The 25,621-nt window shown below is 41.9% G+C and overlaps 1 protein-coding gene across 3 annotated transcripts in view; it reads left to right on the top strand.

The window, feature by feature from the left end:
• DOCK11 (dedicator of cytokinesis 11) overlaps positions 1–25,621 on the top strand; it is a 130,301-nt gene that overhangs the window by 36,546 nt on the left and 68,134 nt on the right. For all 3 annotated transcript variants that reach the window (XM_060248957.1, XM_060248955.1, XM_060248956.1), the window contains exons 4-19: positions 1,887–1,969; positions 3,661–3,730; positions 8,050–8,145; positions 9,791–9,925; positions 10,686–10,863; positions 12,385–12,464; positions 14,239–14,322; positions 14,964–15,104; positions 15,722–15,922; positions 16,867–16,989; positions 17,482–17,564; positions 20,836–20,958; positions 21,864–21,940; positions 23,466–23,656; positions 24,643–24,708; positions 25,424–25,516. In XM_060248957.1, coding sequence (XP_060104940.1) covers positions 1,887–1,969; positions 3,661–3,730; positions 8,050–8,145; positions 9,791–9,925; positions 10,686–10,863; positions 12,385–12,464; positions 14,239–14,322; positions 14,964–15,104; positions 15,722–15,922; positions 16,867–16,989; positions 17,482–17,564; positions 20,836–20,958; positions 21,864–21,940; positions 23,466–23,656; positions 24,643–24,708; positions 25,424–25,516 — 1,824 coding nt within the window. The remainder of the gene's footprint in view (positions 1–1,886; positions 1,970–3,660; positions 3,731–8,049; positions 8,146–9,790; positions 9,926–10,685; positions 10,864–12,384; positions 12,465–14,238; positions 14,323–14,963; positions 15,105–15,721; positions 15,923–16,866; positions 16,990–17,481; positions 17,565–20,835; positions 20,959–21,863; positions 21,941–23,465; positions 23,657–24,642; positions 24,709–25,423; positions 25,517–25,621) is intronic.

Below are 25,621 nucleotides of genomic sequence, written 5' to 3'. Positions count from 1 at the left end.
ATCCAGATTCCACAAGTCCCAAGAAATTTTTCTACCTACCTTCTGTCCGCAGCCCAAACATACGAAGGAGTTTGTGTGGCACATTCTGGATGTGAGGAGGGCTGTCAAGATTTACATCGCCAGGACGGAAGAATTCAGGAAAACAGACAGCATGTTTGTCAACATTTCTCAGCCCAGGAAAGGCGAGAGGATGTCCAAGAGCTCTTATCAATTCCACTTTGAAGGCCTGCATTGTGGAGTGTTACAAGGCGTCCGATCTGTCAGTACCTCCGGTATCACAGCTCATTCACTCCGCAGTGCATCTACAAATGCAGCTTTCATCAACCAAGCATCGGTGGAAAAAGTTTGTAGGGCTGCTACATGGTCATCCATTTTCACCTTTATTAATAATAATAATAATAATAATTTTTTATTTATACCCCACCCTCCCCACCAAGCATTATAAGATGCATTCTACAGCATCTGCAGATGCAGCCTTCGGAAGAAAGGTTCTGCAACACGTCGTGGAGATTAACGAAGATGAGGGAATCTCACTTGACTGAGGGACACTGCTCTAGAAGGTCCCATTCAGATGTCCTCTGCCTCTGAGGGAGAATGGACCATTGAACTTACCATGAGGGGTCCTTCTCCTCAGAGGACAAGAGGACATCTCGCTACTCCCTCTCATCTTCTACCTTCATGGCTATGTTTTCTCTTTTATGTTACCTTTAACTTCACCTGTTTTTCTGGGTGTATATCTGCAGAATATTTTTTCTCTGTATTTCATGCTTTCTATGTTATTACAGTTACTGTTCATGAGTTTGTTCCCGTCAGTTTGTTTTTTTTACAGTTAATGCAGACAGGATAGAGTGTTCTCACTGCTTTTCGGAGTCCCTGAACTGAAGGGGTGGGTTGTCCCAAGGGCGCCTAAAGGAAGGAGAAAAAAGTAGTCCTGCCTCCCTGAAGGATCAAGGGAACAACCCATTCAGATGTCCTCTTATCCTCTGAGGAGAAGGACCCCTCACGGTAAGTCCAATAGCCCTTTTTTAATTATGTTTGTGAGTGGCTTCCTCTTTTTAATTATAAAGGCATAACAACTCTCATGGGAAGAGTTCTCAAGAGCAAAGGTGATGACAGTATTACCCGTGACAAGCCTTATTTTTAGAAGGAATGTTCCATTTTTTAAAAACAATCATTGTTCTCTTTTGGAACAGCAAAGCAATATGGGATAAAAGTGGAAGTTAAATTGTGCAAAGCACTTCAGCTGTTGAAGATGTTGGTAAAGGGGAGAGAGTCTGTGCATCATTTGTTAGAGCACTTAATCTGCATGCAGCAGATCGCAGTTTCAAACCCCATCATCTAGCTAAAAGCTGCTGATTGAGAAACCCAGTTCTCTGCCTGAGACCCCAGAGAACTGCTGCTGATCATATTGGTCTGCTTAGAGTGCACGCTTTGCCTGCACATTTCAGTCCCTGGTATTTTAGGTAAAGTATTTCAGGTAGCAAAGTCTGAGAAAGAACTTCAGAGAGCCCCCAGGCTAATCACAATAGAAGTGTTAAATGGACCTATGACATATTCATAGGTAAGTAGGGCCCATTCAGAACAAAGTCTGAGTCCAATGGCACCTTTAAGACCAACAACTTTTTATTTTGTGCATGCACACAAAATAAAACGTTGTTGGTCTTAAAAGTGCCCCTGGACTCAAACTTTGTTCTGCTGCTTCAAACCCACATGGCTCCCCACCTGAATTTAGAGCCCTTACAATCGCTCTTGTTCCCACTGTATATAAATGTAATTTTGTGTTCAGATTTGCAATTTTGCCTACACTGCAGCTCTTTGTAACAATTTTAAGTCTTGTGACCAAGACCAATAAACTTGCAATGAACTTTGCTTATTTTCCTTTCCAGTGCATTAAAACGTACAGTTCAGACTGGCATGTTGTGAACTTCAAATATGAGGACTACTCAGGGGATTTCCGAATGTTGCCCTGGTAAGGGAGCTTTCTGAGGAACACCAGCCTTTTTCAGCCACATCTTTCTGTAGCAGCACTTAACACTTTTTGAGTGTGATGATTTCTGTCATTTTGTCTACCTTTCCATAATGGGAAAATAAGTCTGTGATTGTGTGTTTATTTTATTTTTTATAGACATAAAGAGTAGCAGTACTGGATGAGACTAGTGGTTCATCTGGTGCAGCATCCTGTTTCATAGGCCAATTCCACCCAGGTTATTTGTCCCAGGTTCAATGGTGCTGGGAAGTGGGATTATTTCCTTTATGTACCTTCCAGGGTTTCCCCATCTTTTCTCCAGACTTTTTCATACCTCTTCTGCTTCAAAGTTTTGGGAAAGATCACAGTGAAGCCTGGATAGCTGCCATATGGGTGGGAACATCTGAATTTCTTACCCACGTGGCAACCATTTTCACTGATACTATCTCCAGGTCAGTCATTTCTGCCCCATCAACAGGGTGCTTTTTATATATGCTTTAAACAGCAGTTAAATATTGTTATACTGATACAAAAATATGTGTAACAGGTTTCCTGTACTCCTGGCTTTCATTTAAAAAAGAAAATAGGTCTCTAATCCCTTCTGTTGTGAAGATATGCCTTTCCCTTTATATCTCCACAGTGGAAGGGGATAGACACTTAATTTTTTTTAAATTGGGAATTCTAGAATGTTACATTGATATGACAAAATTCAGTTGCTGATTTTTCTTTTGTTAAAATTGAAAACACCCCAGTGTTTCAGGAAAGGGATGATTGCCACTGCCAGGGGACTGGGGCAGGGAAACTGCATGGAAACCTGCCATATGGAAGCCGCCTTGCTGCTGTGCTGTATCAGCAGCGTCATCAGCAGTGGCCATACATACCTGTTCTCCATCTGAGGCAGAGGATGTCTTGTGAATGGTGGGAATGACCCACAAGATGTCTTCCTTTCTTCAGAGGAGAATGACCCTTTACAGTAAGTACCAATGGTCATTCTCCCTTTGAGGTGGAGGACATTTTGTGGGTCATTCTCACCATCCAGCAAGATGTCCTCCTTTCCTCAGAGGAGAATGATCCTTCATGTTAGATACTGATGGTCATTCCTGTGTGGAAATCACATACAGTGTCCAATCAAACATTCCTGGGAAATGGAAACTGAAGTGTCATCCTGTTGCCGTCCCCCAGTACTGATATTTAAAGGGTTACTGCCTCTGAACATGGAAATTCCATTTAGCCATTATGGCTAACAGCCAGGGCATTTTTTTGTGGCAGAAACTCTATTGCATATTAGGCCACACATCCCTGATGCAGCCAATCCTCCTGGAGCTTACAACAGGCCCTGTATTGAGAGCCCTGTAAGCTCTTGGAGGATTGGCTGCATCAGGGATGTGTGGCCTAATATGCAAAGGAGTTCTTACTACAAAAAAAAGCCCTGCTAACAGCCATCAATTAGTCACAAATTTGCCTGTTGCTTTTTCAACAGCCATCTAAACTGTTGGCCATCAATACATCCTGTGGCAGTGAGTTCCATAAAAGCATACATGCAGTGATTGACTACATCACACAAAGTGTAAAGCTGGATGCATTTGCTATTTATCCTTCAGTTATTTAATCATGTTGATGCAGGATGCTGTGAATGTCTTTGGAGTATCTTTTTTGGGGGAAAGGTTGCATAAATAAATGTGTTATGTTCTCAGCAAATCCTTTAGACCAGACAAGATTCCAAACCATGTGTTTGAAATTGATGAAGACTTTGAGAAAGATGAGGTAAGAAGAAAAAACTAGATTGCTTTACTGCACAGGTTCAAAAGAATAGGTACCTTAGACAGAGTGGCAAAAAGAATTCTACATCGATCTGTATCTGTTTGCCAAGCAAGTGGTACATTTAACTCAATAAGTTGGCTAATTTTATGTTTACAGCAGATAGTCTATTAGAAGATGCTACTATCTTCTTTTGTAAAAAAATGATAATGCTTACCATATATGTTGCACATTTAGGTTTTCCAAGCAATTCACAAAGAGTAATTCATCCTGGAAATGAGGCCAGGATTGTTTTTCTCATTTTGCAAATTTGGAAATGAGGATTGAATATAGGAAGCAGCCTTCTTTTGTGTAAGGTCATTTGTCTTTCAAGGTCAGAATTGTCTGCTGTGAATTTACAGGATCTTGGAGAGAGATCTTTCCCATCCCCTTCTAACTGGAGATGCCAGGGATTGAATCTGGGACCTTCTGCATGCAAAGGGAATGCTGTACCATCAAGCCATGGTCCCACTCCTTGAAATTCAGAGAGTACTAGTGGCTTACTTAAAGCCCCACAGCAGGCTCATGGCAGAGGCAAGATTTGAGCAGCATTTTGTGGGCCACAGCTCAGTGGGCTAACCACTCTAGCCACTGTATATCTATGATAGGAATGTATTATATGACTTTGGAAAGTAGCTTCAGAGGGCAAGGGTGACCTGGATCAAGGCCATGATGTCCGCAGTGGCAGAGGTAACTCCCCCAATGCCACTTCCTAATAGAAGTTCCTCCCCAAGGCTATTTGAAACAGGGGGATGACTAGATGCCCATCTATTTTTCCCCTATGGAACTTAGAGCAGAGTGGGGGTAAGTATTGCTGTTTGAGGAAATGATGTAGGCAGAAACAGGGTTTTTTAAAAAAAAAAATCCTTCCACAGCACTGTGGCCTCAATTTAGATTGCCACCCCCACCTCTCCCAAAAGCAGAGTTGCTGTTTTGGACAAATAATACATTCAGAATTCAGATCATGCCACTTTCGTGTTGTGTGTAGTTTGGCCTTAAAGTGGCAATCACTACTGAATAATGACAGCACCACGCCCGATTTTTATATGCATGAAGTTTGCAGTTTGTTTCCATTGCACCGGTCAGCAATTTGGGTGACAGGCATTCAAATTTTATGTCTTGTATAATGTACCATCTCTCTTTCTAGAAAATAGTCCAGCATTGTACAATCCTGCAAGTTAATAAATGCAATGGAACATTTTTTCATTAGGCAGGGCATCTAATTGGGGCATTGTTAACAGTGTGGCAAGCTGTTCTGCCTTTATAAGAGTATGTTAAGAAAGTAAGAGAAGGGTTTCAAATCCAAATTAAAATAAATAGGGACAAACTGGGGCCACATTAAATTGGGCCAGATAAATTTTCTATATTCAGATTTCTGTGGACATCCAGGATTGGTCTAAAAGAAATATACGGGGAAGAAGTCAAATGTTGTAAAAGAAACACAAAGTTCCCAGCCCTAATTCTTCCTCAGCATGCTGATGCTCAGAGCATAGAAGGGAGGTTTTCACATAAGGGAACATTTAACTCTTCCCCTCGGAATTGCATTACATGTAATTGTAATGTAATTAAAATGTAATGCAATTAATATTAGAATGTAATGTCTTGTAGAATTGTATATTTATTGGAATGCATTTCCATTTCAATGTATCTGAGGAAGTATGCGTGCACACAAAATCTCATACCTTGAATAAAACTTTGTTGGTCTTAAAGGTGCCACTGAACTAAAACTTTGCTCTTCCCCTACCCAATGATTCTCCCCAGAAAATGCCCCCCAGTGTTTTAAATTTTTTTTCTCCAACCAGTCTCTGAAACCAGAAGTAATCCCAGATAAAAACTGTAAGGGGAGGCATCTGTGGGAGTGACCAAGTTAGTTCCCTTCCCCACCCACTGATTCTCCCATGCTAGTGGTTTCTTATAGTAACACCATCTCAGCAGATGTAAATTTAAGAACAGGGATTTACCTGGATAAGCATCTAGTTCTGACTACATTTAACCATTTGCAGAATGAGAGAGAGACAGAAGCAGGTTGTGCTTGCCACATTGAAAATAGCATTGCAATTCCTAATAATTATTGTGGATGAACATCTTTGGAAGTTCTTTTCTGTATTTGCGACTAACAAGGGACGCTGTTACCACAAATATAATTTGAACCAGAAATATAATTTGGTTTTTTAAAGTAGCAGCTGTAAAGGAGGCTGATACTTATTGGATACTTATCAGGGGTTGGACTAGATGACCCTAGAGGTCCCTTCCAACTCTATGATTCTGTGATTGGAGCTGCAGCAACAGGGAATGAGGGCCTTAAGTCTTTGGTCTCATCCTATTTTTTCTATAGGAAATGTCCCACTGGGGTGCTTTAAGCCCCAGTAAGGGGGGAAAGACTGGTGTTCATATCATTGCTCTGGTCTTTTTTCCTCCTATTGGGGCTTAAAACAGCTAGGAATGGGGCATTTTTGACCAGGGGAAGAGTGAGACACACACTCCTTCTGAAGCCCTACTCTAGATTGGGCTCCTGTGGATACTCTTTCATGCCAGATAACTCACCTGGAATTCCCATCATAGAACCTTAGCACTGCAATTATTTGATTCTATTTTCCAGGCTGGTTTGTGTCATCTAATCTAATCTTTCACTTTTATAACCCTGTTTGTTTATTGATACCAAATGAGCCCATGCAGAAGATTTTTCTGCCAGAGCAAAAGCTGATGGTGCCACCCTCATCCCCTTCAGTTGTTGAATGACAAACCATTATCCTTGTTGAAAATGCTCAGAGCAGAGCAGCATGTGTTTGAGGCAGGCTTTCTCAGACCTTAATTTGATTTTGACTTCTTACACGGCATTTCTGAAAGTGTGACCAAATACTAATTTGTATGGTTCACAGCTCCCTTGATAGAATTGCAGACCTAGATCAGGGTTATGCCAGCAGAAACACATACTGGGAAAACACTACCAAGGAAACCTGTCTCTAATGGGGCTCTGCAATTGCGGGGTTTTGAACATTAATTCCTAGAAGCAAGGCTGGCTCCAGATGGTGGCGAGATCAAGAGTTTGCTGGGGCCCAAAGACTCTAAAGGCACCCTCAACACTCCTACCCTTTTTACTTTACATGAGGCAGTCATTCTTAACAGATATTGAACCCCCAACCCCAAGTATCCTATCTGCAAATCTTGGGGGGTGGGGTGTCATTCAGACCTTTGGAGGCAAATGGGGGTCATTCTGGATTTAAGGCAGTCCCTTCTCCCTTTTTGCAGTGACTTCTGCCAGCCAGCAGAAGAGCTGTTTTATACTGTGCAGTCTGCACTCTGGATAACAATCCCAGGTCTTAGATTTCTGCCCCCAGACACTTTAAAAAGAGAAGACAGAAATCCAACCTAACGTTAAAGTGGTGGCTGAGGGCCATCAGGCACAAGAGACTCATTGAATGTGTGCCTCTGAGATCTGTGTACCATGTGCATATACCACAAACACAACTGTGTAAATAAAAGCTGCTGTTTTTATTTCCCACATTTTTACTGGTAGCTTGGGAGGCATTTCATGCTGATTTTGCATACTTGGCAGGCAGCAGTGGATTAAAGCTTAAGAACTACTGGCAGGGAGCACCAAAGGAGATGAGATGAGTGAATTTCTCAGTTTGCACGCTTTCCAAGTTAAAGGTGTGATATCCTGAGGCCTCCCAAAATTCTAATGCCAGCATTGTCAAGCAGGAAGTCTTCCTGGATGCTGCTGAACTGGAGTGGAAGGTTTTTTAGTCATGAGGGAAAGATTAAAAGAATTACTATCATTTCCTTGGAGCGTATACTGCTAATAACAGCAGTAAAAAAAATTACCTGTCATTTTGAGAGTTTTTTTCAGATCATAGGTGAGGCACCGAGAAAACAGGTAGAGAGATGAAGGGAGACTACTTTCTTATTGTTCTTTCTTGGGCTTGGATTCTCAAGAGCCAATAGCCCAAGTTATCCTCAAAGTCACTATTCTGGAACAAAGAAGTACCTTATTTGTGCTTTCAGTCTATGCAGAGACTCATACCTGGTTTTTTAATTCTGAGGGAGATATGTTCTCAGACATCATGTGATGCTATCCCAGAGTCCTCTGCTGCTGTCTTTTTTTAGAGAGAAAGTGGGAAAAATCTAATTTGGTGGTTTTGATACATTCAGGAGAACATTCATGGATAAAGCTGTGTATTCTGTTCCCATGTTCTTCTGGAACAGGAATAGAGGAATATCACTGGATTTCATTGTTTGGCTCATCCCTACCTGTCTCTTCAATAACTCTGTATTTAACCTTCTAGGATTCTTCATCATTGTGCTCGCAGAAGGGTGGGGTGATAAAACAAGGCTGGTTGTACAAAGCCAATGTCAACAGCACAATCACAGTGACGATGAAGGTGAGAGAAATGGGCAAGTTGGTGCCTGTTGAAGATTCTTACTTGTATTTCCCCATCACTAGACCCCCCCCCCCCAAATGGATTCAGAACTATATGATTAACTTAGATTTGTGTTCCTGTGAACTCTTCAGGCTGGGTGGTCAGTACAACAAACATGGGCAGAAAGTCTGCAGTTTGTAGCTGCCTTGAAATAGAGACTGGGAGGTGTTGGAGGCTTAATTAGATTTAGATTATGCTTGTTGCATTGCAAGGTGCATGGGGGACTGCTAGGGCAGAAAGGCAAAAGAAATGGCCCATCTCCACTCGAAAACAAAAAAGTCAGTGGCTAATCAGATCCCTCCCTAGCAGTAGTCAGAACCCCTGTACACTAATCCTGCAACTCCATGTTGAATAAATATACCTTGCAATGAAAATTAGACTGGTAGCTTGGTCAGTTTAATCTGATGGTGCCATTAAGGACTACAGTGGGACAATGTCCTGTTGACCTAAGACCTCCGTCACTGACACTTTTCTGGGTCATTTAAATCTAAATAAGTAGCATAAGGTAGCCTTGTGTTGTTACTGAATTGGAAGGTCAAGTCCAGCAGAGGGAGGCTTGATTCCACACTTCCTCTCAGGAAGACAGTAATACATGAATTGGCTCTCAAACCCTTCTACAAAGCAGGCAGTACAAGAGTTGCCTTTTGAAGCAGTGCATGGGACAGTCACCCTCCATAGTGGTGGCACATTCTTCACTGCAGCACTGCTGAGGTTGCTAGTTAACTATAAATCAGTTTGGTCTCTCCTGCAGCCACATCAGCAAAAAAGAAAAGGCCAGTTTGGTTATTACTTTCCCATTGCAGAGTTTGGCATGTTCCCTTTCTCCAGTTTTAATCCTTCTCACTTGCCCTGATTCCGCACAGTACAGCATGACTTACTCTGTGTTGGCAGAAGACAGATTCTGTTCCCCCCTCGCACCCATCCCATCATCCTCATAAAAGGGCAGGCTTCTGGTCCTTGTGAGGACCAGTGAAACAATGAAAGTTATTGGTTTTACTACTTTCCCAAGATGATTCATCTTTCTTCTATTAAAGTGAACCCTGTGTATTTGTGCATTTTCAGTGCCACAATATTCATTGTTACTGTATTGAAGCAAAGTTTCCATTCTGTCTTGTGAGGGTCCATCTTCCAATGTGCTAATTTCATGCATTTCTAACTTTTACAAAAGTTTCACAATTTAAACTTGCAAAATGCAGATCATGCTAGGCTCTTTTACTGTTACAAGAAACAGAATTCATTGGTAACAATTCCAGAGGGGTAGCTTTGTTGTTAGCTTATTGCAGCAAAAATAAACAGGACTGTAATGTCTCTGACTGCATCTGGAATCCGGTTGTTCCTTCCAAAAAGTATTGTATTCCAGAACAGTTTTCTACAAAAGAAGATCCTTCCAAGTTGGGGAAACCTCATAAGCCGTGCAGTACATATGCATATTGTTTGTTCCTGTATTTCCCACGTAGGAAGGTAAAACTGAAGAACCCAGTAGAAACATCTGTATAAATTGTTCAAGCAAAAGAAAACCCCACAACCGGTCAGGGCAGAGTGACTCACAGATCCTACCCTGAGTCAAGTCTGACACAATGATGGTTTGTCTCTCTTTGTTCGGCAGGTGTTTAAGAGAAGGTACTTTTACTTGACTCAGCTCCCTGATGGATCCTACATCCTCAATTCGTATAAGGATGAAAAGTCTTCCAAAGAATCCAAAGGATGTATCTTCCTGGATTCATGCATTGATGTTGTGCAGGTGAGGTCTTGAAAAGGATTTTCTCAGGTAATACATGCTGTCTTCTTTTGTTTTCTTTAGTCTTACCTAAGGGTAAAATAATGCACTTCTGTTCTACATTGCCCTGATCTCTCTCTTTTGTTGCCTGCCTCCCTCGCCCCATCACTGGTGATAGCCACTTATCAGCCACAAGACTCCAGAGTTTCATTTATGGATCTCCCAGTGTCCCATCTCCTTTGGCTACAAGTGATAAAACTGTCTGGATTCTTACTTTATACAGTTGATAGAGAGGTCACATGACTGAACACTGCTCCACACAAAATATTCCTTCTAGAAGGTTCTGAGAGATGGTGTGGTGGTTAAAAGTGGCTGCCTCTAATCTGGAAAATCTGGATTGATTCCCCCCTGCTCCACATGAAACCTGCTGGATGACCTTGGCCAGTCACAGTTCTCTCAGAACTCTCTCAGCCCCACTTAACTCACAAGGAGCCTGTTGTGGGGAGAGGAAGGAAAGGAGATTGTAAGATGCTTCAGGACTCCTTAGGGTAGAGAAAAGTGGGGTATAAAAACAATTCTTATGCTTTGCCTTCTTCCTAGCATGCTTAATTGAATGTTTCTATGGAATTTTTGGAATAATTCTGTCATGTGAGCACCCCCCCTTTGCTATGCCAGGAAACCTCCCTGGCCAAATGCAGGTTTATTGCCATTCTGAAAGCCATACTGATGAGAGAGAGAAGTGCCTCATCTGAACAAAGTGATTCCTTTGCATTGCTTCCCACAGTGCCCCAAGATGCGCCGCAATGCTTTTGAGCTCAAGATGTTGGATAAGTACAGCCACTATCTGGCTGCTGACGGTGAGCAGGAAATGGAGGAGTGGCTGGTGACCCTCAGGAAGATCATTCAGATCAATGCAGAGAGCCTGGTGCAAGAGAAGAAGGAAGCAGTGGAATCCCTTCCAGGTCAGTGGGTGATGGGGCAAGAACCTCCTTTTAGCCCTTGCTTTTCTCACTGGTCCACCTCAGAAACTCTTAGCAGAATGTGCTTATCTGACCTTCCAGACTTACTTTCTTAATGGACATGCCTTAAAAAGACATACTGGAGTAGGGGGCTGTGGCTCACTGTGTGGCTTTGGGTTGGTCTCGCTTTCTCAGTATAACCCAGTTTAGAGTGTTGTTGTGAAGATAAAAATGAGGGGAGAGCTGAACTCCTTGGAGGAGAAATGGAATAAAAATGAGTTAGATAGGATTGATTGTCTCAGCCTTGGAGAGTTTTGAGCACATGTGACAATAACTGTGGCATACATGCTTCCAGAATGCAGCAATCCCTCTTCCTATGTAAGAAAAACAATCCCTCTTTTTATGTGTGCACCCAAAATAGTATAATTTGTATCCTACTGCTGAGAATCAAGGTTACCATCAGCCTTGTCATCTCAGCCTCAGATCAGAGAGAAGGGATATAATGCAGCACATGAGTCTCATAATAACATGCAGCTGCTTTGTACTGAATCAGACCATAAGTTCATCAAGGTCAGTATTATGTACTCTCACTGGCATCTGCTCTCTGTTCTCAGCTATAGGGCTTTCACATCACCCTTTCAACTGGAGATGGCAGGGACTGAACCTGAGACCTTCTGTGTGCAGGGCAGGTGCTCTTCTACTGAGCTGTAGCCCTTCCCTTTCCCATTCTTCACCCCCTCTCCAGCTGTGCCACTTCTGGCAACTGAAGTAGCACTGCCAGCCTTATGTATTCTATTTTTGTTCCTCTGGACTTCACCCAGTCCATTGTTGTCATCAGAAGAGAACTTCCACCTCATGCCTTGGAAACACCTTTGGAGCTGCTCTGCAAATGGTTCTTTGTCTCTGCATCATCAGCTACTGTTGCTTCCCACCTCCCATATATGTCCACCCCCCCCCCCCACTTCACTTTCCAAACAAGCCTCAGTTCTATCAGCAATCAAGACATAAAATAAATATAATGCCCAATGGTCAATTAAAGAAGCATCCTATATGCACCAATGTATTCTATTTTTGTTCTGTTTTTAAATGTCTGAATAAAATGGTCTTTGTTGGCCAAGCATCCCTAGGTAAATTGTTCCATTTTAGAGCTATCCTACTGCACTTCCCCATCTGAAGACCCTTTAAATATGGCTTCCCATTCAGAACGCCTGAAATTCATACTCTTTGCTTTTCCTCTGTAGCAGCTGTCTGCACACAGCTGCTCTTTCAGTCTTCCCTGCGTTCAAAAAGGAAAAGCTGTCAAAGGACAAATCAGGATGTTGATGTTGTGGCCTCTGTATATGTGTTCATGAGACTTGCTTGCAACATGACCCCGCTGTTGGACTGGAAATCCCTGGCTGGCTTCCAGTAATCTCTGTCCAATTTCCCAGTGTTGTGTTAGTGACGGAGCACCTTGGGAACAGCCACGCCCTAATGAGGTGCCTCTGGAGCCATTTCCAACATCTGTTTTTTGTGATTTCACAGATGATGAATCGGGCAGCCAAGGAAAGTCAGAAAACATCTTGGAAAGCTTAGAAAGAAGCATGCATCCGGAGTTGATGAAGGTAGTCTTGCTTCTGCAGCTTCTGGAAGGCACGGGAAGGGAGAAACTGCTGGGTTAGCAAACTGTGAACCCCATCCTCTAATCTCTGGAAGTGCTGCTCAGCTCCCCTGACTGAGATACCATCCCTACATATGCACACTTGTCTTTGTTGGCCTGAGAACCTGTTTTGTTTGTTTTTAATGGAATCAAATGTCCCTGGGATGCAGAATTCTATTTCTGATGCTGAATTCCATGATATGCAATGGCTGTCCCAAACACACACTGCTCTAGGTGTATACTGAGGATTTTTCCCCCCTTGGGTTGGGGATTAATGATTGAAGAGAGCTAACTGTACAGTCAGGAACACCATAATTTGGGGCTGATATTTATCTAGTCACACAGCGTGGCCAGGAGATGGCTGTTCTTTTTTTCCACACGCACAAAAAATTATTCAAAATTATGTTTAAAGTTTTGAAGCAGGCACTCTTTTTCTTGTCTATGAATGATGTAGGGAGGAGAGAATGTTCTTTATTCATTTCATTTTTTTGTTGTTGGTAGTTTCATTCTTGAACTATTCACTCTTGGTTTTGCAGATTCATTTGTACTGTGCACACATCTTATACAATTTCTATTCACAGTTTGTTTTCATGATATATGCTTATGCATGTAATGTATTCATAATGTATAATACTGATTTACTGACACACAGCTATATATAAATATAGTGTTAAAAATGCAGCCATCATGCAGGAAAAATTCAGGCCAAGAAAACAGAAAATGGTGCAAAAATTACATAATTGTGAATTTAGTTTACATAAGGGTTAAAACGAAATCAGAATTTTTAATTCACAGCAGCAGGGGTGAGAAGTTTAACATCACTAAGGTGACATGAGAATCTCTTGTTGCATTGGCTGCTTCCTGGACAGCTCAAAGGGAAGAGGAAGAGACTATGTCATTTTCTGTTTGTTACAAAAATAATCACTACCTCTACAAGTAAAGTGGTGGAACAGAGGAGGGAGACAATTGTGAAAATGCATCCACCTGCAAAATTAATTTGAGGGCTTCTGCACACTTTGAGGATTCCTCCTCTGCCCCAACATGCAGCAAAATATGACTTTGCAAATTAACCAAGAGAAAGAGCCTCAAAACAGGTTGGTTGAGAACTCGGCATGCTCCAGGAACAGTGGAATATTGAGAGTATCTGAGTATTCTCCTGGCCTGTTTTTTTCTTCAGAGTATGATGGATTGGAGACATTGGTGTTGACATGGTCATGGATGGCACCAGGAGAGCTCACTCAAGTGCATTTGAAATGCACGTCATAAGAATTTGGTAAAATTGCACTTGATAAGAATTTGCAATTGATGAGAATTTGGTAAAATCTGCAAGAGGAATCCACAGAATGCCTGGTAACAGCTGTAGAGGCAGCTCACCATCTCCTTGAAGCCAAAATGGAAAAGACTGTAGAATCTCCAACCAGAGAAGAGATTTTGACTTGGCAAATAGCTCAGCAACATTACTGCTGAACAGTTGTCCTGTGAAAGGGAGGCAGGAGAGAGGAGGTCACATATGACACTCAACATGGCCATCTATGTTTTGACTTAGCAAGAACAGATTACTTCAGCGTCTTGTTTTCATCCCCCCCCCCCTCAAGCATGACATAGCCCAGCTTTTTTTCTCTTCATTCTGACCTGTAATTTGCTTTCTGAAAGGCAGCTCTCAATCATGAAAATTTTGCTTCTCTCAGGGCTTCTCTTCCTTCTGACATGCGTGTACATGTTGTTTTTCCTCGTTTCAGTATGGAAGAGAAACCGAGCAGCTAAATAAGCTCAGCAGAAATGACGGGAGACAAAATCTCTTCTCTTTTGATCCCGAAGTTCAGGTAATTTCCTCTGCAGTGGACTTGTATGACTGGTGGTTGAAGATGGTTTGCTTTGTTTAAAACTGTTCATTTATCCTTTTGTTGCCTTGAAAAGCTTGGGCTTTTTCACAGTGAGGAAACCAAAATTAATTCATAGGTATGAGTAGCCCTCCAGCCCCAAAGGCTGAAGCTGGGTAGCATTTCCTTTATTGAATTGGTTTAAGTTGTTGGATTGATGGGAAAATCACAGGAATCAAAGGTGCCATCCAGATGTAAAAGTACCCTCATTTGTCTTAGAACACCTGGAAAGTGGAATGAGGTGGGTGAGGAGAAACAGTTTATGGGCAAGGGGTCTTTTTTGCTCCTCCCTTCAAAGCCACCTCTTCCTGCTGTGTTTCTCCCAGAGTCATTGCTAGTTAGAATAGACAGTATTGGAGAAGATGGACTAGTAATTTGACTCAGTGCAAGACAGTTTCACAGAATGGGGCCTGTTTCCCAGTATGCTATTTCTGAAGAATCCATTCAGTCTCCAACTCTCTCCCTGGCAAAGGATATTAACTCCGCACAATCCTATGTTGTGTGTTCAACAGAAAGCAAAATAGTTGTGCCCTGTTTCTTTTTGTGTTTTCTTCTTTAAAAAAGTGACTTTCTTTCCTCCTTAGAGATTGGACTTTTCTGGAATAGAACCAGATGTAAAACCTTTTGAAGAAAAATGCAGCCAGCGCTTCCTGGTGAACTGTCACAACTTGTCTTTCAATCTTCTTGCCCACCTAACTGATCGATCTGAAGGCCCACCCACAAATGTACGCATGATATCTAGGGTGGTCAGCCAGTGGCTGGAATCCAGTGGAAGGGGGGGGGGGCAGGGATGTGGGAAGTGCCATTGATGCAGGGGGGGATAATATCTGTCATTGATGATAAAACCAGTTTCCACTGAATAGTAGAATGTGACATCACTTCCAGGTTTGACTGGAAATGATATCACATAGTTGTGTCAACAGTGGGGGGGGGCGGTTTGTTAATTTTTCCCCTTCCAAACCTACCAAGTGGTGGAGGGGCTTTAAAGTTGCCAGCCCTAATGATACCAACAAATGCTTATCTGTGTTGTTAGAGAAACTTTAAAATGGCATTAGTTGAAAAGATTTATATCCCATTTTTCCCCCACTGGTGACTCAAAGCAGCTTACAGCATCATTCTCTCCTCCGTTTTATCCTCACAATAACGCTGTATGACAGTTTAGGCTGAGAGTGTGTGTGACTACCCCAAAATTACCCCGCAAGTTTCTGTGGCAGAGTGGGAGTGGAAACCTAGATCTCCATGTTCTAGTCTGACACTCTTAACCACTACACCAAACTGGTCATAGACTTTTTGATTTTCATAAATATTTAACGATATATTACTACTCCCTTTGAATTTCCAGGTGGAACCATTTTTTCTCAGCCTTGCACTGTTTGATTTAAAAAGCTGTTGTAAGATTTCTGCCGATTTCCATGTGGATCTAAATCCCTTGCCTGTGCGAGAAATGTTGAGGGATGGTACTATCCAAGATTCCGGGAATCACCTTGTGAACAGCCACTGTCTTCATGGAGTTGCTGAGTCTCACCTGTGCTACATAAAACAAGTAAGAGGCTTAAGGGCCTTCTATGCACATAGAACACCAGATGTAAAATCCTTTATCAGTGGTGAAATTGGAACTGCAAAGCAGGGGCTTTGGTTGTTGTCAGAATTAGGCTGGTAACATGATCTTGGAGACCAAGGCCTGTGAGGAAAGGCTGAGGGACTTGGGAATGTTCAGTCTAGAGAAGAGGAGGTTGGGGGGGTATAATTGTTCTCAGGGCTTTTTTTGGTAGCAGGAACTCCTTTGCATATTAGGCTACAGCCCCCTGATGTAGCCAATCCTCCTAGAGCTTACAGTAGGCCCTGTAAGAAGAGCCCTGTAAGCTCTTGGAGGATTGGCTACATCAGGGCTATGTGGCCTAATATGCAAAGGAGGTCTTTCTACAAATAAAGCCCTGATTGTTCTCTTTAAATATTTGAAGGGCTGTTGCTTAGAAGAGGGCAGGGAGCTGTTCCTGTTGGCAGCAGAGAAGAAGACTCACAATAATGGGTTTAAATTAAAGGTGGGAAGTTACCAGCTGGATATTAGGGAAAACATTTTTACAATGAGAGTTGTTCAACAGTGGAATCAGCTACTGAGGAAGGTGGTGAGCTCCCCCTTATTGGCCATCTTTAAGCAGCAGCTGGACAAACACTGGTCTGGGTAGGCTGATCTTGCATTGAGCAGTTGGCTGGACTAGATGGCCTGTATGGCCCCTTCCAACTCTTCTGTAAAGGCAAAGAAGGGTATGACTATCTACCTGGCTACTCCAGACACCCTGATGATGGATTTTGATTGAGTCCTGGCTGCTTAAGAAGGACCAGCTATTAGTAACAGAGAAAAAAAGACTGAATTTCTGGGGTTTACATTGAAAACCACCAGTTGTCAATGTTTGCTAGCAGATTAACAGATCTCTTGTACTGTATATGCTTGTAATTGCTGATGTTTTGCTTCTCTTTTATGCAAAGGGGGTTTTCTCCATAACAAACCCACACCCAGAAATTTTCCTCATCGCCCGTGTAGAGAAGGTGCTACAAGGAAGCATCACACACTGTGTGGAGCCATATATCAAGACCTCTGACCCAATGAAGGTATTTTGGAGTGAAGGTGCTGACCTTACACTGTAACACTATGAAGAAATGTGTGTGTGTGTGTGGGGGGGGGTTCAATCCCCATATAAGCATAGAATCCTGGGCATGGAATTTTAATCCTTTTTTACTACATGTGTGCATAGCCCTGGTCAACAATAATGTTTTGTAATGTGTAAGAGAGAAAGCAAGCAGTGGAAGAAGCAGCTACTTGCCTGCAGAAGTATAACACTTGCCTTTGGTGAGCAGGTATCTTGACTCTACGATTTCATGGCATTTTCTTTCCTTTCAGCAGAAATTGTGTCCATTTGTGTGATTCAGAAGTAATCTCTTATCTTTCTACTTGGGTGCTTGGTGATTTTTTTCTAGCTGGTTGGGTCATCGGATTGTTTGAAATAAAAGTAATGTTTTTCTTGGAGGAGACTTGTGTGTTTCACCTTGCTTTGAAAATCCAGACCATTTTTATCTATCTCTGAGCTTTTTCCTGCCTTTCAGACTTCACAGAAGGTCCACAAAATTGCAAAACTGGCCTGCAGCCGTCTTGGACAATACCGGATGCCTTTTGCTTGGGCTGCAAGGTAAGAGTGTCAGACGCTCTTGACCTAGCTCCACTGTCAGGTTTCCTTTTAAAAAGTTTATGTTGTTTACAAGAAAAAAATAGGGGGGGATTAAAGAGAACACTCATTACAAAGTTTTAAAAAACACAAACGGAGAGAACACATTGTTAACCTTATAATTCCATGATGCTACAAACAAAGCCCATCTTTCTTTAAATTTATCAGCCCTGGGTAAATCTTCCAGATTTATTCTTCTGCTTTGATATGGCATTACTAAAGGATTTTTGGCAAAGGGCATGGGAACATGTATATCAAACACTTATTTCAGCTGACTTAAAAGAAAATGTGAAAACTGTGTACTGCTTGTATATGATACCCTATAGATGATCTCATATATACCCTGGATACCAGGACATGGAAGAGATGTCATTTGAGTCAGGCAAATTTATGACATGTTTCTGGAATTGTTCTAAAATAGAACCCTTTTGACACCAATCTTTCTGTTCATTTTTGAATTAACGGGCCATGGTTTACCATTTGATTCTGTGGTTATGTACCTGCCTCAGAAAGAGAGTTTATCATGAGCTTGTTAACTGCTCTCATGCCTAAAATAAAATTTATTGTCAGGTTTGGTGTAGTGGTTAAGAGTAGTGGAGAACCAGGTTGATTCCCTACTCCTCCACATGCAACTGCTGAGTGACTTTAGGTCACAGTTCTGTCAGAGCTGTCTGGTCAAGAGCAGTTCTTGAAAGAGCTCTCTCAGCCCCACTTACCTCACAGGGTATCTGTTTGGTGGAGAGAAAAGGAAAGGAGATTGTAAGCCGCTCTTAGTCTGCAAGAGAATGACAGGATATAAATAAATCTTCCTCCTCTACTTCTAAATTTTAACAAGGTAGAGCCAAGCTTTGTAGCCGATTAAATTGAAGAGGGAAGAGTTAACTAAAAAGACCAAGCTGGGCTAATTTTAAACTGTTTTGCTGAAATACACAATATTTAATGGCACCCTGAGCCTGCTCCGGCGGGGAGGGCGGGATATAAATTAAAAATTATTATTATTATTAATGCTGACATCTCTGTCTTCCTGTTCCTCCCCTACATCTTATGTTTTGCTTTCTCTTCAGGTGTTTTCCCAGTTATATGCCATTTTCTGAAGGAAAGGGCCTGTCATTCAGTCTAGTTTTATAAATGAAGACTGTATTTGGAAAAGGGAGGGCACAATCACCCCCTCATCTTAATCCAGACTGCCCGAACCAAGTGGGAAATTGTGTACCCACTGGATAATTTTCTTGGTTAGTTTGGTGCTCCTGGAATACTCCCACCATGTACAGCCTGTTTGGCTGCATCAGCTTGGGTCTTTGGACATAGGCATTAAAAGTGTCTGTTTACTTGTTTTGTTCAAAGAAACACCAGAGAATATCCAAAATAAATGCCCTCCTGTACTATTCCACTATAAATTAACAATAACTGATCAAAACAATCTAGTGCCCTTCATACCGTTGTTTTGTGGCAATCTCATCTCTGTTGTGCTTTTGCTGACTGTAAAGGATGCTGAATTTCTAATGCTGTCTTGCCCTGTAATTCAATTGCAACTTGATCTTTGAGCATGATAGAAGAAAAAGAAAAGTACACCTGGCCAATAAATATTGACAGTTGCATGAAGGTCGAGCTCCAAATTATGACAACTTGGGATCTAATGTCTGCTCTGGTGCATTAAGTTCCATATGCTGTTGACAAGCATGAGCTGGTGCCTTGCATTGATTTGTCTCTAGAGTGTAGTTTACCCAGAGAATGAACACATTGTAGTTCTTAGTAAAGCCAAAATAAGTGAGATTTCTGGGGTACCTGTGTGTTGCTGGGGTACAAAAATTCAGCAACCTCTGTATTATTATTTTGTGGTTAGGATGTCACAGCCAGAGCCAGCCAAAGAACTTGGGTACCAGAGATCAAAAATATGAAGGTACTACTGTGATGTACAGGAGGGTGTCCTGCCCCTGAAAGGGAAAACAGCCACGCACCTGAGCCTATGGAAGTGCTGCTTCAGCATCCAGTTACTTTTCAGCAGGTGGATGGAATATTAGAGGGATGTTCATCAGGAGTTCAGGTCTTATTTAAGGAGAGTGCAGACTCCAGTTCAGTTCTGCCTCAGGGAGAGGGCAGTGGGAGCTCAGGTCTGGCTCAGAAAAAGAGCAGAGTGAAGGGTAGCTCTGTTTGGTAGTGTGGCCATGTGGTTTAGCTCTACCTTTGAGAGAGAATAGAGTACCCAGTACCCAGAGTGCCTGACTCCTGGGGGTAGGCAGGCTGGTGCAGGTGGAATCCTGGTGTGTTAAAGGATCCAACACAGTGGCTAATCAGAAAAGGCTGGAGGGGGGGGCGGAATTCAAAGTACACTCCAAAGCCAGAACTAGTTTAAATAAAAGGACCTCAGCCAGGTTTATCTTTTATCTACCTAAAGACCTATGCTGCTTATCTGTTCTTTGACACCAACTTGTAAATAAATAAATCTTCTGTGTTGTCAATATACAATTCCTGCCTCAATGATCTCCATTCTATTTGCACACCACAAAACTTACCTCACAGCAGCAAACCTAAGCCTATACACTCACTGCCTTTAGAACATCTGATAACTGAGGGGAAGGTTTATGGTTTAAAACAAACCTGGTTCCCCGAAAATTATAGGAGATGATGTGGGTCGCCTTTCTTGACAGAAATAGCTTGTCACAACTACCCTCTGTCAACATAAGTATATAAACTTATATAACAGGCACCTTTCCGTTTTAAAAAAATATTCCTAAAATCCTCTCTGGCTAATAGCAGGGCTATTATCACCTCAACTGGCACTAGTCATCTTCTAATATGAAACTTAGCTAAGCAGAGAGAGGAATCTGACCACCCCAACACCACAAAACTAGTGGTGGTGGAAAGTGCCATCAAGTCATAGTTAACTTATGGTAACCTTTGTAGGGTTTTCAAGGCAAGAAACATTCAGAGGTGGTTTGTCATTGCTTGCCTCTGCATTGCAACCCTGGACTTTCTTGGTGGTCTCCCATTCAAATACTAACCAGAGCCGACCCTGCTTTGCTCCAAGATCTGTTGGGATCAGACTAGCCTCCCACAAAAGCAGAAAACCAAAATTGTATCTATAGCAAAATCCAAAGGGGGACATTTCTTTTAGGCAAAAACCTGTAATTAATCTCAAAGGGAGCAAAAGCCATTTTGAAAAGGCTAACCAAGTATATAACCGGGGTGGGGGGGGTTTGCTACACCTGATGATTGCAAGCCTTTTTCTTTCCAGACCTGTCTTCAAAGACTCCCAGGGCACCTTAGATCTTGAAGCAAAGTTCTCACCCTTCTATAAGCAGGACAGCAGCAAACTATGTACAGAGGATCTTCTGAAGTTGCTGGCCGAGTTCAAAAAGTAAGCATGTGGGAGATGGGAGAAATATCTGATCTGCAGGGTTAGAATTTCATTTATCTGATCTTCAGAGTTAGAATAACTAGAAATGTATAAAAAATTTGTCATAGAGAAGTTTTCATGTGTAATTGTATTATTTAGGAGGAACATGTCGGTGAATTTCATATAGGTAGGATTTTAAATCTTAGTACTGGGTTTCAGAATGTCGATGTTCTGAATTGTGAGGATCTCCCCACCATTCAAAGTTCTCACTTTTGCTTAGTCTCAATGAAGTGATAAGCCTGCATCTGGGCTATACTACTTCAGGCTACAGATGGGACTCGCATGATCAGATGATTTTTGTGTCAGAAAAGTCCACATAGGTTAGTAGTATATTGAGGAGAAGGTTAGGCTAGAACTCGTCCAAGCTAGTTTTCTATTGGGGCAGAGGTGAAGGATTTACTGTTATGAAGAAGCACTCAAAGGCATGGAGCAACATCGCAGTCAAGAATGGTACAGCCTTGGCACAGGTTTACCATCTAAATTATGTCTTCATTAATACAGATTTGAAATTTTCTTTCTTGGTTGTTGTGATTTTTTTAACCCACATCTTAGGAGCATGGAGTTTCCAGAAGAATGTAAATTTTTTATTGCAATAAAAATGTTTCACTTTATATCTGATCTTTTGCTTCCATTTTGCAGAATAACATCTTGCAGGAAGCATGATAATAAGGTTATTTTTAAAAAAGAAAAATCCTATTCTATACTCTTGAGCTGAGTATAACATTTAAAATGTTTATTACTTTTCTTTTGATGTTCTTGATTTTACTTGGGTATGGCAGCTTTTCACATCTGGCTGAATAGCAAGCTGAATTCTGTTCTAGTGTGTAGTTTTGTTCCTCTCTTGACTGTTTTTCTTTCCTATGTAGACCAGAAAAGACAAAGCTGCAAGTAATACCTGGCCAATTAAATGTTACATTGGAGTGTGTTCCTCTGGATTTGTCAAGTAAGGAGATAATTGTTTTTTAAAAATGTTTCAGTGCTGTGTGCCATGCTCTTAATACTGTATTTTTTCAGTATTAGTGAAATTATCTTATGATGTATTTATTTTTAAGATATGTAGACTTTGAACTCAAAATGGTTTGCAAACGATGTGTTAGATCCTGCCTAAAATTTCTGGGGATGAAAGGATTTCCATCCACAGAGCATGATTTCCCTACCTTTCCCTTTTCACTGCATCCCCAAATGCCCCCTGAAATGTGTCATAGAGAAGTTTTCATGTGTAATTCTGTTATTTGGGGGGGGGAGTGTCAATGAACTTCAGATAGGTAGGATTTTAAATCTTAGTGCTGGGTTTCAGGAAACCCTAGGAAAAACTTGGGAGAAATTAGAGATCTGCCACTGGAGGGGAAAATCTGTGAGAATTTTTAATTTATTTATTTCTGAAATTTTATATTCCGCCTTTCCCATGAGGGCTCAGGGCAGATTCCAACATAGTAAAACCATTAAAACCAACAATAAAACATCAGTACAGTTAAATAATTAAAACCATTAAAACCACAGATCAGAATTAATTTAGGAAGACCTGGATGGTGTAAGCACATAAGGCATAATTATCGTAGGCAACTTAGATTGCCCAAAGCTATCAGCAGTATCGGCCCCAGTCAAGTGCCTATCATTGCTGGGAGCCCAGTTAGATGGTGTAATAAGATGATGAGGACGCCCACTTGCCTCAACCATAGGCCTGGCAGAACAGCTCTGTTTTGCAGGCCCTCCGGAATGGCAACAAATCCAGAAGGGCCCGAATCTCCGTAGGGAGCTGATTCCATCAGGTTAGGGCCAGGGCCAAGAAGGATGTCACCCCCTCACCCTTTCTGTCCATGGAACTTTTAGGTGGGATCCAAGTCAATAAAATCCAATAAAAATACCTTATTACACAAATTGAAAAGCAACAAAATTAGACCAGCACAACAGCCAAATTGTCATGGACTGGGGAAAAATGGCAGGATGTACATTGCAATTACCCAAACAAATATAAGGGATGCTGCCTGCCTCCTAAGAGGTAACAGAGAACACACCAAGAGGGTCTCCCTCCGGAGGGAGTTCCTTATACAAGGTGCAGCTGCAGATCCCTATCCCTGGTCTCCCCTCCCTGATCTCAGAAGTTGGGGTCTTTGCAAGTCATGGCTTTCTGTTAATGATGGTTAAACATTGCATCTGCATCAAGTGAATCATTGTTAGGGTGTTTTCCCTGTGTCTCTCCACCCTCCTTACTTGCATTATGACAAGGAGGTCACAGTGGCATTTCTTTGTATATGCCTGTTGAAGGCAGGTTTAGCTCAGCAAACTAAGTTGTCATTTTATTTCATTTTTGGGGTTTTAATCTCGATTAATGTGATGCAGAGTTTTTTTTTATTTAACCTTTATTAAGTGTTATGTCTGTAGCAGGCTATTAGGAGGTAAAGTTACCTTTTGTGGGTTGCACAAAATGGTGGCCAAATGCAAACAAATTGTGTGTGGTTCATTTCTAGACTGTCTCACCTCCTCTTACATTCCAATAAAGCCTTTTGAGAGGCAGGACCAGGGCGATGGCTTTGCTGTTGAAGTTGAAGAGTTTGTTCCTGAGATTGCCAAGTATTGCTACCCTTTCACCATCTACAAAAACCAGCTGTATGTCTATCCCTTGCATTTGAAATATGACAGCCAGAAAACATTTGCCAAAGTGAGTTTTGAACACTCTTGGGCTTAAAGAGAGGGTTTGCAGATGCAAAATGAGACCACAAGAATGAACTGGATGTGGAGTTAGATTCAAGAATGGGGGCCTGTACTTCCCCTCTTTCAGAAAGTTGTGTTGTTGGCAGACATGCTGACTGCAGAATTTTGCATTTTCTGATCAGGTGAATCTTGAGTGATGAATATTCAGGGCTGATTCACATATAAAGCTGCATTTTAGATGACTGCTGGCTAAATCTAGGGCCTCCAAACACTGAAAATGTCTTTTGTTGGTGAAGTTCCAGGGGCTTGCACTCTGCAGATGTTCCCTTACCTAATTTTCCCCTGCCTGTGAAGAACATTATCTGTAACTTAACTCCAGAAGTGAGGAAGTTAGGGGGTTTGGAGCACCCCATTCTTCCTCTTTGGACATTTCTCAGCGCTGCTGAATAAGTCTTCCTCATCTGGCACTGAAGTACCCTCAGACAGGTGCTGTAGCTCCCATCCTTCTTTACAGATTGTCACAGAGCATCCAGGTCACTGGCTTCTATCAGCTCACACCATTGTAACACCAATAGTACTGTCACCATGGCTGTGGGTCCTGTAAGCAGTTTGACAATGTTGCTGGTCATGGCTTCTTCCCAGAGCCCTTTGGCAACTCTGTTCAGGACTAGGATGCAAAAATGTGCTTGAGGTGACAAGAGTTAAAATGAAAGTTAGCATGATCTGTGCAAGTCTTTCCATGGTATGGTCCTTGAGTGATGAGAGCACAAGAGAGCTCATACTCAGAACAGGAATGCCATGGATAACAACTCCAGCCTTTTGGCTTCAGCAGGAAGATGTTAATGAATAAGCTCCTTTGCACCCTGGAACTGAAGTTTGCATACAGATGTGAAATTGATTTTGATTGGGGAGTCAGAGAAGGATTGAAGAAGGGAAATATAATTTCTGAACCCAATTCTGTGTTTTCTTTCCCACAACCCATTGCAATTCCAGGCTAGGAACATTGCTGTCTGTGTGGAATTCAAAGACTCTGACGAAGCAGATGCCAAACCTTTAAAGGTGAGGGCTCAAAAAATGCCTCAGGATCTGGTCCTCACAATAGCCCATAGACATGGGGTTTGCATCCTAAGGCCAGGAAAAGAGAATGGAAGGAGGCAGCCAGTTAAAAATATTCTTGGGACCAAGTTTCTGTGTAGTCCTAGGGGCAAAAATGAGGATCCAATCAGTAGGCATACTGCAGTTAGAAAGTGTCAAGCCAGGTTGAACAAACAGCCAGCTAGTAATGACCTCCTTTCTTCAAGCCATGAACAATGTGGTCATCTCTCTTCTCCTAATTGGCCATCAAGAAGCTGGATCCTGGTTGGTGATAGTTTTTAAATGGACACCCACTGAGCCCTGTCTCATACATGCAGATGCCTTTTGGATTATCCGGTGTCTCTGAGGTCCTAAGCTTTTCCCACTAGGGCTGCAGAAGAATGTAAGGATCTGGATGACTTTTTCTGTAAATGTCAGGGGATGCTGAAGCCTGAGGGCTAATTCAAATTTATTCTAAAGAAAATGTAATAAATGTGAATGAACAGTTCATTATCCAATGAAATGGCCTTGAAGGTCTTGAACTTGGGCCTGATAAAGTGATAACATGCCTGGTGGCTCACATGCTCACATGCCCACACTCACACTTTTCAGGGTGCTGAGAATCTTCCCTGTCCACTCTGCTTGTCTTGTGGAGGGAACAATTCATGTTAATCTTCCATATTCACATTATTACTTGCAGTGCTTCTATGGTAAACTTGGAGGACCCCTTCTGACATCGAACGCTTATGCTTGTGTGTTGCATCATAATCAGAACCCAGAGTTTTATGACGAGGTAAGAAAAAGTTATACAGTCACTACAAAATATTGCATTAAAACAAACCACATCAGCATAGACAGGCGTATATGCATGCCGGGATCTCACAGAAGTGCAGAAAAG

The sequence above is a fragment of the Heteronotia binoei genome, chromosome 11 (assembly GCF_032191835.1).
Source record: "Heteronotia binoei isolate CCM8104 ecotype False Entrance Well chromosome 11, APGP_CSIRO_Hbin_v1, whole genome shotgun sequence".
NCBI classification, from domain to species: Eukaryota; Metazoa; Chordata; class Lepidosauria; order Squamata; family Gekkonidae; genus Heteronotia; species Heteronotia binoei.
The sequence above is the reverse complement of the archived record's forward strand: the minus strand, read 5'-3'. Positions and strand labels throughout refer to the sequence as shown.